Below are 20,243 nucleotides of genomic sequence, written 5' to 3' on the forward strand. Positions count from 1 at the left end.
TACGTTATTGCTGGCAGAAGCACTGTGCCTTGACTTTGTTTCTCGTGTGTTTTTGTTTACAAATGTAATGTGCCAATGTAGCCTTGTGCGGCAGAATACGAAGAAATTTCTCAGTGCAGCCATCTGAACAGAAAATAGCTTGCCAGATTGGCATCCTTTCCACCAAATTTTTGCACACATTGGAAAAATGTGCACAATAGTTGATTTCATGTCTGAAGGCCGAATCTAATTCCTTTATGTAATTCAGACATGATTCAGAGGTTACTGCAATGGAACCGAGGAGTTTCTCGGGTACACCACTTTCCTTGAGTAGTGCAAAGAATTGGTGTCGTCCATGGAGAGAGCCTCCATCCACTTCAAGGAGTGTTCTCTCACATATGCACTCACTAGTCCTCAGTTCAAAAAAGCTGTTCACAAGAGTACCAGCGACATGGTACACAACATTTTCATACACCATGTCGGTCGCATCTTGTGAAGATGCCTGCACATCAGATGAATCAGAGGCCTGCTGCGTGCTGTGGCTTGTGGTTGGTGTGCTGCTATAGTTGACAACAATGCAGATGCACTCTCCAAGTTGTTGAGGAAAGCAATTGTTGTCACCTCACAGTTTCCTTGAGAAAGCTTGAAGAGCTTGCCAATCCAAATATGTTTTAGAGCCGCCACGAATTGGTACACATTTGGTGTCTCATTGCAGCCATGTTTTTGACAAAGGATTCCAAAAAAGTTTTCTAGGGGATCTTGCTGCAATCAACGTGTGAAAAGATGAGTGAAATCAAAATCCTCTTTTAAACCAGTCCACAGCAACAACAAGGCTTTGATTCTAATCTGCCAACCTTTAACAGTGCGCGGATGCTTGTGCCGAGGACTACCAAAGTGCCATTGGGCAATCCAACTGATGCATGACTCAAGGGAAGCACGGTGTTCCGACCCATCAATCATTGCATACCGTAACTTATCATCCTGATTTTTTGGGGTCGAACTGTTCTGGCTGTCAAAAATCTTATCCATTCTTTCTGTGAACAGAGCTGTAAATTTAGCATCAAGAGGAAGCTCTTGAATGGCAATGAGAGTGGGGAGTGCCACAGAGACAGATTCACTGAATACTTGTGTGGCATACTTCACTCTTATGTCAGCCACGGCCGCTGGATGAAAAAGCGCACTTTTTATCCAGCGGCCGTGTGTCAGCAAAGGGCATCTTGTAGATATGTTGCTTTTTGAGCATCCTTAGCAATCTTTCTTTTTTAGATGTTCAGTTGGTGTGTTAGAGGCGTGATTTGCGAGTATTTTTGTAAAAGGTTTCAATGTACGCCCAGTCAACAACCTCGGAGCCAATCGTGAGCTTGTGTTTTCTCAAATTATTCCGCGTGCATTTTATCAGGTGTGGGATGTCAAACATGAAGTATAGTTTGCAGTTGTTGACAGTAAAACATGGTTCATGAAGAGAATGGATCAGCATTCTTGACAGGCTGACATTGTTTGACCCTTGATCATAGATGACCACTTTTACCAAAAGACCTTTTTTTTTCAAGCTGCATAATTACATCTAATAGCAGCTTGTGCATTGCAAGAGCTGACGTTGCATTGCGGGACACTGCAAAGGCTACTGGCTGCATCCAAATTCTCGATATGCCAGACACAGCCATTAGAATGGCTGCATTTGCCACACGAGAAGTCCTTGTGTTTCCATCATATGTGTTGCCAATCACTATATCTTTTGATTGATCGTACCTCAAATGTCTTTTCAAGGCTATTTAATCGAATAAAAGACAGCATGCTTTTTCTTGCAGAGGCCAAGCTTTAATGATTGATTCTATTGCATCCAGGGCACCTGGAATGATACCAGGTGTCATTGGGATGTCTGCCAGCCAGCACCTGAGTGTCCGCACATGTGGCAAGTGAAGCATTTCTCTGAGGAAGCGTGAATTGAGAGTGAATTGTTTCATCCATTTGGACCAATGTTTTTTTTTTGGGGGGGGGGGGGAATGTGCCAAGCCTGATTCGTGCTTTAAGCAGTTCAAAAAAGGTCCTTTGACAAATCCGGTTCAAGCTTGTTTAAAACCTCCTGCTGCGTTACTCGCCTCGCCTCGTCCCTTTTCTTCATCTGACCGACTGCCTTGCGGTACCTTTCACTTCGTGAGTGAAGTGTTAGTAGCTTCTTTTTGGTGCGAAGGGTGTGCACAGAGCTGCGTTTTCTTCGCCCACTTTCTTGGCGTTTCTTGCATCTGCTCCGCGCTGCTGCCCTCCTTGGAAAATTGGAGGCCGCTCGGACTAGGCTCAGCTGAAAAAAAAAAGGACATGGAAGAATGCGAAGGTATAGGCTTTCATCAGTCTTGTAGGGAAAAAAAATCACAATTAAGCTATCAGGGCGCAATCACAGGGCTACTAATATACGGACCACTATGTACTGCCATGCCATTTTTCATTGGAAGCAATGTGTATTCTGCGACTGAGACAGGAATCATAATTGATTTATACATTCCAAGCATTTTATCTTCAAAGAATCATCCATGATTAAGGAAATATCACAAAGCATTGCAAAAATGAACATTTCATGAAATGCTGAACAGAGGCAATGACATTTACAAAGTGGAGGATTTTGAATTATTCATCTCATAAATAGCTATCTGGGCTGCATAAGCCACATTTACATGAATGCACACCTTGATTGTGCATCATATTCCGCTGGCCTATCTCGCAGAGCTACGCTCATCACAACAAATGGGACAGCACAATTTTCAGTGTGAACTATGTAGGTCCAACTGCACCCACCTTATATTTGAAATATAAATAATTGCGTGAACTAAATCACGGGTTGCAGGCCCTGAACTATATGTATGGTTTTGTCAACATTATAGGGTGTGACAATATTACACATGCTTAGGTGTCCATATCTACTAGGAAAACATCAAGACTACTGGTCCATACTTCCTTATGCAGATGCAGGATGTGTACTTTGCAATAATTCTCTCTCTCACTTTTTGCACTTACCATCACTTGGTGAAACCTGTGACGGTGGTGTGGGCCTTCTTGTGGTTGTGCTTGGCGAAGCGGCTGTTGAAAAAGAAATAAATATGCTATAAAAGGCTGGCAAGCAGGTATTTTAATACCCTCACTTTGCATTGCACGTGTGAATACTGAGCAACAGACTTATGGAGCAATTTTCACATGTGCCTGAGGAAAACTACTCAGTGTTTTCATCTCTATGGAATGAGCTCAACAAAGAAAGCACTGAGTCTATGCATTGATGTAGAAAAAGAAAAGATATCTATACCACGCAACAAAGTTTTCTTGCAGGGAGGTTGGTTTGTTGTGAACTCATACCGACCTCCACAAACACTAGAGGAGTAAGGACGGAAACAGGACAGAGTACAAACTATTTATACTGTGAGATGCCAAAAGCCATTTTCGCTGCTCTATCTCCCTGTTTCTTCATTTTGCGTTTGTGCAGCATGCTATCAGTTCATCCATACCATGTAAACAGTGCACTCAGACATTTTTACTGGAAAGCATGCAAAATGCTTCTCTATGAGTGCAAGCAAACAACATTTTTTTCCCCTAGAGTACATTTCCTGCATTTAAGGTTTACGTACAGCAATTGTTCTCATAGCACTGGTAATTGAAAAACAGCAGTGGCATTTCTACCTACTGTTCTAATTTCAGAGAACAATCTGCTCGAGTGTGCAGGTGTAGAATACAAAATAGTACCGCTCTTTGTTTTTATTTTTTGCAAGCTATTCGTGCAGTATTACAGTGGCACCACCAACCAAATATTCTGTACCCTTTCATTCCAAGCAGAAAGGTGAAACAGATCCTTGTTCGGTACACCTACCTTCCACACTAGGGGGGCAGTCTCAGCAGCAGGGACGGCAACTCGCTTGCAGTAAACTGGTTGTCTGCAATTAAAGTACTCGAACTTAGTCACCCTACGGTGAAAAAACAGCTGGTAGAGTAAATACACTTGCAAGCTTTTTTCTACCAAACGTATAAATGCGTCGCATAGTGGTGACGGTATCGGGTGAATGTTGCGTAATTGAGTATGGTTTGGAAATGCTTAATTGTTATTTCGCCTTTATTATTCTTATTTATTGAATGAAGGAGAGGCGTTGCCTTCAACGAGTGGTGGGACGCTGATGTTGGGTTGTACCCCACTACTGGTTGAAGGTACTGTTGCTTCCATCGCATCTACTCGAGTCAAGAAAAGCGTCAAGTCAAGCGAAAGCCATGTAAAGACGCCCTTGACTGAATTCGAAACGAGCGATCCGGTGCCTACATATACGGGTTGGCCGGTGAACGGCTGTGCAGCGCGAGCAGTCAGTTTTCTACTAGCAGACGCTGCCTGCGACGGCCTTCAAGTTATTACTCTCTCAACGACGTTTCGTTTGATATGCATGAAGGCAGGTTAGAGAGTGCTTGCGTGAGTGTCAGGCGTGATGACATCACGCGAGTCACTAGTGGTCACGTCACTAGGCCGAGTGACAGCGTTCAAGTTATTACCCTCTCAAAGTCGTTTCGTTTGATGTGCATGAAGACAGGTTAGGACAGCGCGTGTGTGGGTGTTAGGCGTGATGACGTCACGTGAGTCACTAGTGATCCGGTCACTAGGCCGAGTGACAGCGTTCAAGTTATTACCCTCTCAAAGACGTTTCTTTCGATATGCATGAAGGCAGGTTAGAGAGTGCCAGCGTGGGTGTTAGGCGTGATGACGTCACGTGAGTCACTAGTGCTACGTCACTAGGGCGAGTGACAGCGTTCAAGTTATTACCCTCTCAAAGACGTTTCGTTTGATATGCATGAAGAGAGGTTAGAGAGTGCCTGCGTGGGTGTTAGGCATGATGACGTCACATGAGTCAATAGTGATCACGTCACTAGGCCGAGTGACAGCGTTCAAGTTATTACCCTCTCAAAGACGTTTCGTTTGATATGTATGAAGACAGTTTTGTACTGCGCGCGCGTGGCTCAAATGCGTGATGACGTCACGCGAGTCACTAGTGATCAGGTCACTAGGCCGAGTGACGGCGTTCAAGTTATTACCCTCTCGAAGACGTTTCGTTTGATATGCATGAATGCAGGTTAGAGAGTGCTTGCGTGGGTGTCAGGCGTGATGACGTCACGCGAGGCACTAGTGATCAGGTCACTAGGCCGAGTGATGGCGTTCAAGTTATTACCCTCTCAACGACGTTTCGTTTGATATGCGTGAAGGCAGGTTAGAGAGTGCTTGCGTGGGTGTTAGGCGTGATAACGTCACGCGAGTCACTAGTGATCAGGTCACTAAGCCGAGTAACAGCGTTCAAGTTATTACATTCTCAAAGTCGTTTCGTTTGATATGCATGAAGGCAGGTTAGAGAGTGCTTGCGTGGGTGTTAGGCGTGATGACGTCACGTGAGTCACTAGTGATCACATCACTAGGCCAAGTGACAGGGTTCAAGTCATTACTCTCTCAAAGACGTTTCGTTTGATATGCATGAAGGAGGGTTAATACAGCGCGTGCGTGGGTGATATGCGTGATGACGTCACCTGAGTCACTAGTGATCAGATCATTGGCCTGGGCAATAGGTATCAAGTTATTACTGTGTGGACGGGCTTTCCTTTGATATGCATGTCGAAGGTTTGTATAGTGCGTACGCGGGTGATAGGCGTGATGAAGTCGCGCGAGTCACATTGTGTCACTAGTGACTCATTCATTGTTTATTCTACGCATCTTGATAATATTTCCTCTTAAATTCACTCCGAAGCTATTCACTGCACGCGTTCCCGAAAATTCTGGGTCGCTTTGAAGTCACGATGTCGTGAGGATTAAATTCGCTGGCGTCTGGATTAAATCGGCTGGCGGTTGGATTAATTTCAGTGGTACTTGGATTAAAATTATTATTATTATTATTTCAGTATACTGTCAACCCCAAATGGGGTTTTTACAGGAGTGGGTACATTTAGAGAAAAACAGCAAACACACAAAAGTGTTACAGTGAAAATGTAGATGAAGACGGAATCGCATAAATCTGTACAATTCATACATAAATGTCTTGACAAATGTCTGATGGCATACATGCTAAACACAGAAATATACTTAGGTTACAATATACTCACTGAGATTACATCATCGTAGTATTCATCTTATGTTACAGGCATAGGATAAAGCAACAAGCAAGCAGGAAACTATTTGTGAATCAATCTGGCAATGTCAAGCATCTAGATCGGTGTTGCAATGGACAGCTCGGCAAGTTCTAGAAATTTTTGTAATGTCGTTTGCAACACCGTAGATGCGTCTAGCGCATTCCACTCACGCACGGATAACGGAAAAAAGGAATAAAAGAAAGTGTTGTTGTTGCAAAGGAATTCTTCAAGAGTGAGTGGGTGTTTGTTTCGAGTAATTCTAGACTGACTTATATTGATGTGGTCTGATGCTTTAATCCTAAATGAGTTGTGCAAAAGTAAGTAGATAAACTTTAGACGATGGAGTTTCGATCTACTGGATAAAGTAGCGAGCCCTGCGCGTCGCAATAATTCAGTAGGTGAATCTGTGCGCCGGTGCCGGTTGTAGATAAATCGTGCTGCTTTGCGCTGCACCCTTTCCAGTGTTGATATGCAGGTAGACGTGTACGGGGACCAGACAATGTTCGCATATTCCAATATCGGACGTATAAGGGAAATATAAGACAGAAGTTTTATCTCGGGGGGTGAGTCTTTCAAGGCACGTTTAAGAAAGAAGAGCTTGTTCACGGCTTTTTTTGTTACTTGCTGGACGTGCGTTGTCCAGTTCAGATCGGATGTGATGTAAATACCCAGATAACGGTATTCGTTAACAGAACGCAGTGCAGTGCTGTCGGAACCATAAGTGAATTTGAGCGGAATTTTTTTCTTAGTAACTGACATGGAAACGGTTTTTTCTTTGTTAATGGTCATGCTCCAATCATGACACCACTGGAATACACTGTTTAAGGCACTGTTAAGTTTAATTTGATCAGAAATCTGTTTGACTTCGTGGTAGAGCACGCAGTCATCTGCAAATAATCTCATTTTGACTTCACACTGGTTGGCTATATCATTAATAAAGAGTAAAAATAGAAGTGGGGCCAGCACGGAACCCTGGGGAATGAATGGCACCTGGATTAATTTGAGCGGCGGCTGGATTAAATTGACTGGCGCCTAGATTAATTTGGCTGGCGCTTGGATTAAATTGAGCGGGAAAACCTGTAGTTCTCGCGAGTTCGTTAGAAATCTTTATGCTGTGCCAATTTCGCCTGTCAACCAAGCGACGGCGGAAAACCGCAATAACTCGTGACGACATCATGACGAATCGATAATATTGTGGTAAATTGTGGCTAAAAAACACGAAGACGTGCCGCCACTGGTGCCGTTCGCTTTCCCGTTGCTGTTCCCTACGTCTTTCCTCGTAAGCACGTTGCTCTTCGGTAGTGCAAACTATACGAGGCCTTACCATAGCCACCGTGGGCGTGCGCACAAGGGGGGAAATTGTAGGGGGGGGGGGGCGCCCTAAACATCTATGGGGGTCGCCAAGTCTGCCTCTTATATTTACTCGGTCGGACCTGTCCCCTCTCTCTCTAACGTCCATTGTTAAGGGCACGCTTGGTTTCGATGATAATAACAGCGGAGGACCCCTCACGTTGAACTTCAAGAACTGTCTACTTCCCATATTTACCTCTAGAAGTCCAGGGACCAAGGGCAGGCTACTGTGAGATGCACGTCATCGCTTCATTTTCATTTTCGTTTCCGTTGCGTAGCTTCTTTTCTTTAGTACTTGACCAACGGGGAAAAGGGAGGGGGGGGTATGCGCTGCTGCATGGGTGGAACAGCTGCGCCATTTGCGCCAGACTTGTTTACTTGCGCCATCCTGCGCCCAACCACCCCTCTTGCGCCAAACTCGTTTATCAGCGCCGTACTGCGCCGCAGCACCCGAATTTAGCCGCAAGGTGCGACAGCCATCTAGCCCCTTGCGCGAAAACGGGGATGAAACATCGTGTTTTCGGTTTCATCGAAACGGTTATAGTTTCGGTTTCTTCAAGGCTGTTATCGCTCGAGCAGCAGCTGCGAATTTTGATTCTAACGGCGCGGTCGCGGTCGCTGGCGCGCGCGCTATCTCGGCAGGCAGCAGCGCGAATGGCTCGTGAACCGTTCTACGTGCTGCGCTCTCAACGCGGAGAGACTGCGTGAAAAGGGCATCTCTCCCTGGCGCGGCCGTATTCACTTACACCAGCGTTTTGTAGAGTTACGCGATATCGGGTGCAAAAGCGTTAGCGGCCAGCCTTACTTCGTATAATATTACAATTTGTTGCTATTGCATTCATTACTCCGTCCTTGTGGTGAAACTATAATTTTTTATAAATTAATGCAAGCGTTCAGAAAATAAAAATGGATGACGATAACGGTGCTCAAAAGACGCGGGGGTGGTGTACGGTTCCCGGAACAACCTAGCAAAGACAGTTGCACTAGATTGCTCATTGAGCGCACGCGCGTATTCTCGTTCATTTCGGCGCTGTGCTGCGTTATACGGCACTTATCGACTCGGCGGTTGACGCTCGCGCGTACAGGTAAAAAAAATGGGCGGCTGTACATGGCTAACAAAGTCACAGTTTCACCGCAAGGGCGAAGCAATGAATGCGATAGCAACAAATTGTAGTGTTATACGAAATGAGGCTGGCAGCTAAGTCTTTTGGATCCCATCTTACGTAACTCTACAAAACGCTGATCTAAGCGAATGCGGCTACTCCAGGGACAGCAACACTTTTCCCACAGTCTCTTCGCGATGGGAATGCAGCGCGTAGAAGTGTATGCGAGCCGCCCTCTGATGGCTGCCGAGCTAGTGCGCGCGCTAGCGATCGCGACCGCGCCCATAGAAGCAAAGTTCACAGTTGCTGCTCGAGCGACCCCCCCCCCTAGTGTCTTTTCGTGCTCGCTCAAGACGGGCGGGGTGTTTCCTCTCTGCTTCGAAAGCAGGCCTCCCAAGCGAGGTGATGTTATCGCATGCGCCCTCCGAGCGACGGAGATGGGCCGGCTCGTTTGATCTGTGCTTCAGTTGCCTTCGTCGCCCCCGCTCGCGCGCTTTACCATGCGGGGGTGGGGGGTATGTTATAAATTTGGACTTTATACGGGACACGACGGCGACGGCAATGGCGACGGCAAAAAACCCGTCGAGAGTGTCCATATAATTGCTATCGCAATATCAAGGCTATTGCACAATTTAGCTTAGTGTCCGAAAAATGCACCATTTGACAAATGTTCTTTCACAAGTGATGTGTTACGAGGCTGCATCTGCTCTGAACGTTCTCTCTGACTACTCCAAACTTGCTCGAAAAGGCCTTTCTGGCTGCTCCAAGCCTGCTCCAAAATGCCTCTCTGGATGTTCCAAGCTTGCTACAAAAGGCACTTTTGCCTGCTCCCAGGACTGCTCCCAAACCTATGCACCCTGTTCCACCCCTTCTGTGAAACTTGCCCTCCCCCTAATGCAGAACCCTACGCACGCCTGTGATAGCAGAACACAAATGGAATGCGCTACTCGATAGTTGCTGATTTTATCTACGCCACTGTGCTCCAGCAAGGACGATTATTTCTTTGAGTACGCTTCACTGGAATGCACAAGGTGCGAAAGTGACCCTTCAAAAACCATTCTTACACCAATCCCTTAAGGTTGGTTTTACCTCAAATAATAAATTTATTCCGGGGAAGACATTTTTCAAGGGGCAATATAAGCTGTCCTATATGGAAATGCAGTGTGTCTGCTAAGTTTCGAGACTGGCAATACTACAAGATAGCCGATGCAGCCACCGAGCGGCTATTGTCGGTCGCTTGTGCTGTGCATTGTGTGAAGAATTCAAGAAGTTGTGGTCGGAATTTCGTGAGTTACGGTGACTTCAGTGAACAGTGTTTCCTTTGTTCGTCATGGATAGCATAGAGGAGCAGAAAGTAGCCACCACGTTTTGCGTAAAACTTGGCAAAACATCTACGAAAGCCACTGGCATGATTCAAACTGCTTACAACAATAATTATATTTCCGGAGCGAACATTTTTGCGTGGCACCGATGGTTTCGTGAGGTTCGGAACGTGGTCACGGACGACCTTAGACCTGGCCGTCCGTTAACCGTTCGAACTGATGAAAACGTCGAAGTGCGGTAAAAGCTGTCCGAGAACCGCTGTCAGTCTCTCAGGATGATAGCGAGGACATAAACACCATCAAGCATATCGTCAGGAAGATTCTGGTACAAGAACTACAAAAGAGGAATATTTGTTCCAAGTTTGTGCCCCACAGTCTGACAACAGCGCAAAAAGAAGTTCGGATATCTTCGTGTATGGAGTGGGCTCAACTGGCCGAAAATGACCAACAATGGTTTTAAAAAATTATAAGTGATGACGAATCACTCTTCCATGCGTACGATCCTGCTACAAAGAGACAATCATTATCATCATTCCCCACGACCAAAAAACTTCGCATCCAGAAGCCGCGTGTGAAGACAATGCTTGTGGTGTTTTTTGACTGGCAAGGTGTTGTGCATAAATAATTCATTCCAGAAGGACAAACTGTGAATGCTACAATGTACAGAGACATTTTAGCACGCTTACTGCAGAGAATGCAACGGGTCCGGCCGGCAGTGGTTCTTTCGCGTGACTGGTTCTTGTTGCACGACAATGAACCGTGTCACAGAGCAATTGAAGTGCAGACATTTTTGGCAAAGAAACAGGTGGCCTGGTTCTTTTGGGACGTTAAACCCCAGGTATCAATTAATCATGTGACCTGCTTCAACCATCCACCTATTTACCTAGCCTTGCCCGAGCAGAGTATTTTCTTTTTCCAAAAGCCAAAATGACGTTCAAAGAAAAACGTTTTGACTCAATTTCAGACATCCAAAGGTCTGTGACGGAACAACTCAACCCTGTTGGCCAAGAGGACTTCCAGAAAGGAATCCAGAAACTGTACAGCCGTACAGTTGCTTGTATAAAATATTGAAGATTAACAGCGAGCTAGGGCTAATCTCTTCAGCATTATTTTTTTGATGACGCCAGTCTCTAAATTTAGTAGACACGCTGCTATGAAGTCGTACAACCGTTTTAGGGGCGAAGCTCCTTAAGGCGGCACCCGTTCGTCCCTCGTAGTCGTAGTCGTAGTCCGTAACCAGTCTTACGCTTTGACCTCCAAGGTGGTGCCGGTGGGAGATTTTTCCTGTGCGTTGTTGAACAATAAAAAATTCGCAGCGGTAGCTAAAAGCCGACTTCTTCTGTCTCTCATTCCCATTAGCAGCCATTCTTTACCTCCAAGGTAGTGCCTGGTGAGATTTCTCCTGTGCGTGATTAATCAATAACAATTTTGTTCAAAACGCTGTTGATTGATGAAATAAACCAACGAAAGACGCCAGATGTTTTGTAAAAGCAAAACGGAAGAACGCCAGATGTTTCTAAAGCAAGAGGAAAAGACGCCAGCTGCTTAACGAAAGACGCCAGATGTTTTCTACAGCAATGGTTTTCTAAACAATGAAAATTCACAGCGTACATGTAAAATTAAAGTGAGCTGCAAGTCGTCATAACTCATAGAACCTTTAGTATAAACGCGCCCTATCTCACGTCGGTGATGATGTACTGGGCAGAATTCACGGAAGATTCACGGTTTACCGATGAACCTCCGCAGCTTCGCCCACTCATCATCATTCACTCCGTGGAAATGCTGCGATTTTTTTTTATTAGTTTATTAAATGTTTTACTCTTGCCACGAGGCTAGTGCGTGTTCCACGGGCGGGGGTGGGGGGGGGAGGTTAAGCAACGAGCGGCTGGCGTCAAGTCGTCCCGGCTGCCGTGAAGCGCGTGGCACAATCTTCAGTTAGTTTAATCCGACAATATACGCGCACAGCTGTCTGTGGTGTGGAGAACGGCCAACTCCCGCCCACATTACGTGGGTGTGCGAATCGCGGCCCCAAAACATCAGTTCGCCCCTTTTGGGGACAACATCTCGAACGAGGCAGTGGGAGACCTGGCTTGCTAGCAAGGATCGGGAGAGTCTGCTCGACCAAGCCAATCGAGCAGCAAAGACCAGTAAAGCCCTGGACTGAGGACCCCACCCACTTGTCCACAAACGCTATAATTAATAAAGGTTTTCACTACTACTGCCCCCTGCCGGTGCCGTGGATATTGCCGTTGCTGTTCTCTTTCCCTTGCCTCGCAGGCACGTTGCTCTTCGGAAGTCCTAACGATACGTTGCCATACCATAGCAACGATAGAACAAAAATTCAATTGGCTACTCGACAGTTGCTAGTATATTTTTTTCATTGTGCCGCATAGTTGACGACTACCGCCACCTCTGGGAGCCTGAGCAGACTAGCCACGTGTTCACGGTCAAGGGAAATGCACGAAACTAGCTATATATAGCTTCACTGTAATATTTTTACGGGAAATATGGTTGGAAATATTGTAAAATTGTTACCCCGCGCCTCCACCAAATATGTTACGGGAAAGACACAGTCTCGGAAGACACCGACTTGAAGGAATACGTATATATGTATTTACAACTGGATAGGCGAGCAGCGTTGCCGATACGAACAGCTCGTGCCAGTCTACCTTTTGTCGTCTTTTTCTTCGTCGTGTTGACCGCGATGCCCAAGGCGTGCGCAGGCTTCCCCTTCAGGGGGGGGGGGGCGAAGGTTCATCGCAGCGCACCCTCCCAATTGCGTCAAGGTATGGCGCTGACATTGCGCACCCCTCCCTATTATGTCAGTGTGTGGGGCTAACTTTGCGCCCCCTCTTAGGTGATTACGGGGCGGGGGGGGGCGGTCGCCCTCCTGCCTTCCCCCCCCCCCCCCCTGCGCACGCCCCATGGCGATGCCACTGGTACGTAGCAATATTACGAAAAAGAAGGTGCAAATGAGGTTCGTTTCGTTTTTGTAACTTCCAGGTTACCACGGCCGAGGCGGCTACCTCACAGTGTCGACTCCTCCGTACGCGTCTCCACTGGCGCACGCCTTCGTCGAAGCGGGGGAGACCTTGGGATACCCCAACATCGACCTCAACGGACCCATTCAGACCGGTGAGGACAACTGGACTGTTGGCTTAAAGTAATAATGATTAATGTATTCGCATTTCCAAAGTTCTGTACATTTGTGACTGTGTCATAGTTCGCTGGTAGAAAACAAAGGCCGTGATGTTTCAGTGGCACGAGGACCGAGTGACACTTCAGCCAATCAATCAATCAAATAACTTTGTTGATTGCAATGCGGATTGGTGAGATGGGCCTGGTTCCCGCCTAGGCTTCGGCCAAGGGTTGGTGGCCCTTGGCGGCTTCCTAGGCTCGCTGGGCACCAACTCTGGGCCGAGTGACACTTGTCTTTTTTTTTTAAGCATATCCGCTGGACCACTCACTTCCGGTTTTAAGAATATTCATATAACGTCTTCTAAAAAACTAGAAATCGATCGTACTGATGGTTGAAGTTCAAAGTTATAGTGGATACTTTTATCGGAGCATAACTTACTTAAAATAAGGGTAAACCAACTCAAATGATAATTATTCATAATAATGTATTCAATTCATTGAAAGATGGCGAACATCTGGATCGTTTCAGCAACTGGAGTGAGTCTCGTTTACGAGCTGGCAGCTGACTAACAATCCCTCGCATGCTACCTGAAGGCATGAAGTCTGCCAGAACGAGACCCTTGCTATAAACGAACGAAAGAAGGTGTCGTTCTGGCAGACTTCATGCCATCAGGCAGTATGGAACGGAATATTGGTCAGCTGCCAGCTCATAAAAGAGATCCCGTGCTACGTGACGCCACAGACCGAAAAACAGTGTTCCACATTCGCTGTCATGGCTACGAGCGGCGCCGATTAACACTTCCAGGTTTAATGCACATTATATACCCGATAAGGTGGACAGGATGATGACCGCCGTGGCAACTCAATTGGTAGAGCATCGGATGAGCTATTCGAAGGTACCAGGTTCAGTCCGTGCCGGCGGCAAGTTATCTTTTCCTCCACTTTAATTTCTTCACATTTATATCACAATTACGACAAATAACATCCCCTTTACTCTCGTTTGTTTGGTTGTCCGTTGATTCTCATTAATGTCGGCTCAGTTAGGCGATACCATGCTCAACTATGCTTCATTAGTTTTCATTGTGCTTACTCTGGCTCCACTAGGTTCGTCTGAGCTTAACATGGCTTGACATGACAGAACAAGCAGGCTAGGTTTAATCAGTCTGATCATTATAAAAATTAATTAAGTACGACTCAATTAGGTTATATTATGCGTATATAGGCTTAATTAAGTTTGGCTATCCTCACTTTGGCCTAAATAGGCTCATCTAGGTTTTAAGTAGGCTCAACGTGGCAAAGGCAAGCTGAGCCGAGTGTCTGTTCACGCCACGCGGCATAACAAAAAGCTTAAACAGCTTCGCTGTTAAAGGTTCACGAGCCCTGGTCCTATCGGTAAAATGGCGGCAAGCGAAGCTTTACGTCTGCGTGCCTTACGTACAAGTACTTTCTCTATTTAGGAGCGAAGCTCCTTAGGCCGGCACTCCTCCGCGCCGTCGAAGCTTCCTTCTCTTTAAGCATCACTTTAGGTTGCAGTGGTCGGCGATTTAAAAGGAAATGTTTAGGCCTTTAGCGGTTTGGGTCAAGCACACGAGAAATTCGAGGTGAAAAGAAATAAGCCCTGTGCACAACCAGTTATAACGGTCGTCTTCACTTTCACCACCTTCATTGTGGATCCTGAAATGACAACCATCCTTCTAACGCACTACGGGCGCTTTGTCGAAGGTAGTAGCCGACGGTCTCCCCACCCGACGCCGGCGCAAAAAGACAATGAAACGCTGCGCGCACTGAACGCGTGCGCCGTTCCGTCGCCGCCGTCGAAGGTCCCCGCCGCATCACCGCTCGCACCCCTCTCCCACCTGTCTCCCTCTCCTTTCGCTGCGCGCGCAACACACTCACTCGCTCAGTCGTTCCCGCCACCTAGCGCAGCAGACGCTCTCCCCACCCTACCGCCTTCATGAAAGCCAGCAGCGATGTCAGACGCATAGTCGTTTGCGTCCCATCTCTAATGATGAATTCCATTGGCAGATTCGGAGCACTTCCGGTAGCAGTTTTTCTGCTACATTCGGAGCAAGTCTGTTCCATTGGCGGATTGAGAGTGCTCCCTGTATGTTTCATCGGCAGATCTGGAGCAGCTCCTGCGCCAGATTCACTCCACGGAGCAGCTCTCTCTACTCCGCGAAAAGCGGCGGGTTTGACCGGAAGTCACAAGCTCCACGCGCGTGCGCAGAGCGTGGCGTACCGCGTGCTCGATGAAATGCGCTGTCCGATCGCGCCCGTTCTCTCCGCTCGCGCCCGTGAAGGCGAAAACTGTGCGAACCGCGAGGAATACTGGGCGCTTGCAAAGCAGATGTGCGCTAGCGTCCCCTACCGTTTGCCCTGGCGAGGGCGCTTGTGTTCCATTGGCAGATTTCCTTCGGTTGCTCTCCGCCGGAGTGGATTGCTCCGGCGTAGTTTGTCGGCCACCCCGAATCCACCAATGAAATTCACCATAAGGAGCTTCGCTCATCAGTTGTATTCGTACACGGAAGAACTGCTAGTTTTTTTTTCTTTCTTTCATTCTTTCTATCCCATTGCGCAATTGTCCCTCCTATCAGTGTCCATCCTCCGTTGCTTTAACTGCACCTCCATCCACGTGTTTAGCAGCGCAACACTTCACCTGTTAGAGGCAGCACCGACGGTCAAGCGTTCATATTCCCACGCGCGCTTCTTTTTAAAGACGATCGTCTTTCTTGGGGAACTTAAACGCAGAAATTTTGGTCTGTCTTTCTATTTGTCGGCACGTCACTCGATTCAGCCACCCGGCCAAAGTTGAACCACTTGCTTACCGCCCACCCATCTTGAACTGGTACGGCTGTTCCTACTTGTGAACGTTGTCGATCAAAAAGTAAATATTACGCATATATGAGGCGCAACATCATGTAACATCAGGTAAGTATTAGGTTGTGTGTTCCTTTAATAGAAAATACATAGATACGCAATTCTAAAGACCCTAGTGTTTCTTAGGTAGCGCTGAAAATGCGACGCTATGCACGAAAAAGCCCTCTGCCGACGATATGATGCGTGCACCTGGAAGTGGCCCTGGGAACAGCATCACGGGTGGCCGCGGATGAGACGAGGACTCATGCAGTACGGCCGGCAGAATACTATCGCCTTTCGACGACATTTGCAGCGAAGCACGCAGATACGCGGCCAACTTTTAACAAGAAAGCGTTTTATGCCGGTGTCTACCAAGACTTGACGTGAGGCATTTCCGTCACGTAAATGCGTCAGCAAAATGAACGCTATCAGATAGCAACGAAAAAATACTGTAAAAGAAAGTTCCGTTCACAGGAGTCGAACCTATGACGTCTCGGTCCACGACGATGGCTAGAGGGCATTAGCCTACTGAGCTACCGCCAAACACATAACGGCAGCTACATGAACGCGCCTTTTATATTTCACACTTTCCTCTCACAGTGCTCTGGATGGATGGATGGATGGATGGATGGATGGATGGATGGATGGATTGATGGATGGATCGATGGCTGGATGGACGGATGGATGGATGGATGGGTGCTCTAAGCGTTCCCCTTTAAAACGGGGCGGTGACGTGTGTTCAACCAGGATCAAAAAAAAAGTTCGGCAGATCCCACGTACCGTGGGAATCGATGTTATGCAAAGCATGCGCGGGATGGTGACTGGGGCGTAATTGTTGACCTTGAGCGAAACGTTACGGAATGACGCTGGAGAAATGTGGTAGTGGTATACGCACAGTCATGTGTTGAAGAGTTGCATATATATTATATAACCAGTTGTTTACTGTTGCGTAACGACGCCAACGGAAACATGGGTTTTACCAACTCCAGACGCGGTAAGCTCATATGCAGTGCTTATATTCTTCAATACTTGATAACGTGAATCAGAACAAGACAAAGAAGGAACACAGATGCGCAGGACAGGCGTTATTCACAACTAATCTTCATTCAGGAACGTTTTCGTAGATATATACACAGTCGAGTGGCTCGCGCAGGCGCACTGCACGTAGGCTACAGTCACAATTGCTGTTGTTACAGTTGTTATGCTTATACTTGTCCGTTATGACGAAGAACGCAAGCACGCACGAACCCGTGTACATGTTTGGAAGGGGTTCTTGACAGTTCGTGAACAAGGTCATCATCACCGTGATCAGTGAGCCCCAGCAGCTGCACTAGGCTTGTTATTCGGATCCGTTCATGATCGCGGCTACGAGGGATCTAAGTGCAGTGAAGTGTGGGGTATAGTACAACTGGTGGAAATCCTAGATGCCTCTTACGATGAAATGTTCTATGATGGCGCCTGTCCTGGACGTGGAAGCGAGGTTTTTTGATGCCCTGTCCACATCCAAGCCGTCTTTCACGCAGTATAAGGACCAAGCGTTGTTGGGTCTTGATAAAGCAATGTCGAAGTCACCGGTAATTTTGAGAGGCCTGGTTCTCTCGGCAGATTTATTGTACGAAGCATTGATTTCGGTTTTAATGCGAAAGTGTTTTATGCCGGGGTCCACCAAGTACATCCGTCACGGATATGACGTTGATAAAATGGACGCCAACGAGTGAGAAAGAAAAAACCAAGAAAAAGATACCTCGCTGGGAATCGAACCCACGGCAAGCGCCCGACGCCCTACCGACTAAGCTAACTCGGGAGATGCTAGACACGGCGCGAACACGCCTTATATCTTTCACACATTCTCTTTCGCGGCGGGCGGAGCGGAGCGGTGCCGCCGTCTGTGACATGTGAAAAGAAGTAATGCTTCACGATCGACACTTACTAGCGCTTACTCCGAGATTGCACGCGATATCGGAGGTCATGGTTAAAGCGTCTCGATACCAGAGAGGTAGACTCGCCGCGCTGGCGTCGCCGAGGCACCCTTGACGCAGTTACGTTCATTGCCTTTGGCTTCGTGTTAGCGTGCGTCGGCTCATCGGAGTAGTGCAGCTTCCACGTGCACCAAGGGAATTTCTCCGCCGCCGACTGCTTCAATTGCGAGAGCACCGACTAACAAAACTGCAATACGCGTTGCAGAAAGGACGCGATTTCGACGGGCGAATGTCGTGCCTTGGTGGATCGAGAGCAGAGCCTGCGAGACAGAGGCCAGCGGGACGCACGCGTTTGCGGCTCAGGCTACGAACCTCTACTTCCCGTGTTGCTGAAGCGCAGTGTGTGTTATGTATGCATGAGCACAGGCGTCGGCTACCCATTACTAGAAAGCGCACACCGTGCCGTTTCTCTCCTTAATTGACGACGCTTTGAAGAAGTGCATACCGGGTACCAGTGTTGATTATGAGCTTGTTGATATCATCCTTACGCGGGATTCACGATGCGCTGTGTCCAAATATATGTTCACAACGTCAGCTACCACAACGGTTTAATCATGATCATGGGCGTTAGTCGTCGCGATAGAGACATGCCGTCAACATGGGTGCAACCACGTCAAAACGGTACTGTAGCTGCCAAACACGAATACACATTGTACAAGCTCTTATATATCATTGCACAATAAGCACTACTTCTGTGAAGACACGTTGCATGAGCACTTTCGTGTTATACCGATTCCTATGACGGAGGGATCAGCCATGTTTTTGCGTCCGCCGCGGTGGTGTAGCGGTTACGGTGCTCGGCTGCTGACCCAAAGGTCGCGGGTTCGATCCCGGCCGCGGCGCTCGAATTTTGATGGAGGCAAAATGCTAGGTGCCCGTGTACTATGCGATGTCGGTACGCGATAAAAAATACCACACGGTCAAAATTTCAGGAGCCCTTCGCTACGGCGTCTCTCATAATCACATCGTGGTTTTGGGACATAAAACCCCAACAATTATTATTATCACTTTCCTTGCGTGTCAGTATGTGTGCGTTCGCGGTTACTGTGTTGGTTGAGAATCTGCATCACTCGTGGCACATACCAGCATAACACATACCCGCATAACAAGAACTCTGGTATGCGGGTATGTGCCACACGTGACTGAGAGAAAGGGTTTCATGACGTACGGGACAGGCATTTTGCGTTATTCATGTCATGACAAGTGGATAGTTTTCCTCATACACTGATCCCCTGCTATGCCAATTGTGGTGTACTCCATATTATGGAGACGACCTGGAGAGCGCCCAGACGTAGGCGGCTAGATAGATAGATAGATAGATAGATAGATAGATAGATAGATAGATAGATAGATAGATAGATGCGTAGATAGAAACGCCCAAAGTGCCTGAGGTTCGCTAAGAAATGCTTCGCATTTAAACAAAATGCCCCCACCTCCCCGAAGGGAATCGTGAGGAAATGCGAATGCATTTCTTGCGCCGAGAGTACATGGCGTAGTAATTTTAATGGCGTAAAGCTGGACACATCGACGCGCTCAAGTGTCTCCTTTTAGGGCGCCTTTTTCAACGAACGCTTCCCACTTCCGTTCGTAACCACCTCAGGGATGTTGCCACCGCCTTCAATGCAGCACAAACGCGTTTAGAACGCGCTGTTTTTAGCCTGTGCTAAGGCAGCACAAACGCTACAAACGTGTTTCAAACGCACTGCATTGAGGCGGTGGCGCAGGGAGGAGAGAGAGCGAACGGCGAGAAAAGGAGCGGCGAAACACTGCACCTACATTCTCCTACACTCTCTCGCACCACATGCTCCTGTTGCTAGGGGCGAGGATAAGCGCGCGCGCCCGCAGCTGTTGCTATGGGAGAGGGAGTGAGAGCGGAGAGGTAACACCTGCCGGCGCGCGGACAACGGCGGATGCCTCACATAGCCTGACTAAGAAATGCATTCGCATTTAAAAAAAAACTTCGTTGGCGACGCAGTTAGCTCCAGCAACGCGCCGTTGCTACGACATACAAGTGCAATTTCGTCAACGCTTCAACACTTCGCGAGGTGGCGGCTTTAGCACAAGTCTCGCTCATAGCATCAGTTATAAAGGGGACGCTCATAGCATCCATCCATCCATCCATCGATCATAGCATCCATCCATATCGCAAAAGAGTTCTCCGACGCTCGCCTGGCTGTCGCACCGCGTTCCCCAGTCGCCCTGTGAGAATTACGAGCGAGGCTAGAGGGAACACACGACGCTCGTCGCGTTTCTCTTCGCGTTTCACGACGCTTAAAAGCAGTGCATATCGACTATCAGTGTTTCTATGTGCTTGTTGATGCCATCTTTGCGCGGGATTCACCATATGCGGTGTCCAGGTATATCTTGAAAACTTACGCTACCGT

General features: G+C 47.5%; 1 protein-coding gene across 2 annotated transcripts in view; it reads left to right on the top strand.

Moving 5' to 3' along the window:
* The window catches only part of LOC119403554 (glucose dehydrogenase [FAD, quinone]), an 87,990-nt gene that overhangs the window by 34,939 nt on the left and 32,808 nt on the right, over positions 1 to 20,243 (top strand). Inside the window, exon 4 of one of the 2 annotated variants that reach the window (XM_037670483.2) lies at positions 12,890 to 13,021. The exons of the other annotated variant lie outside the window; for it this stretch is intronic. Coding sequence (XP_037526411.1) covers positions 12,890 to 13,021 — 132 coding nt within the window. The remainder of the gene's footprint in view (positions 1 to 12,889; positions 13,022 to 20,243) is intronic. 2 annotated transcript variants of the gene reach the window in all.

This window comes from Rhipicephalus sanguineus, chromosome 8 (assembly GCF_013339695.2).
Source record: "Rhipicephalus sanguineus isolate Rsan-2018 chromosome 8, BIME_Rsan_1.4, whole genome shotgun sequence".
NCBI classification, from domain to species: Eukaryota; Metazoa; Arthropoda; class Arachnida; order Ixodida; family Ixodidae; genus Rhipicephalus; species Rhipicephalus sanguineus.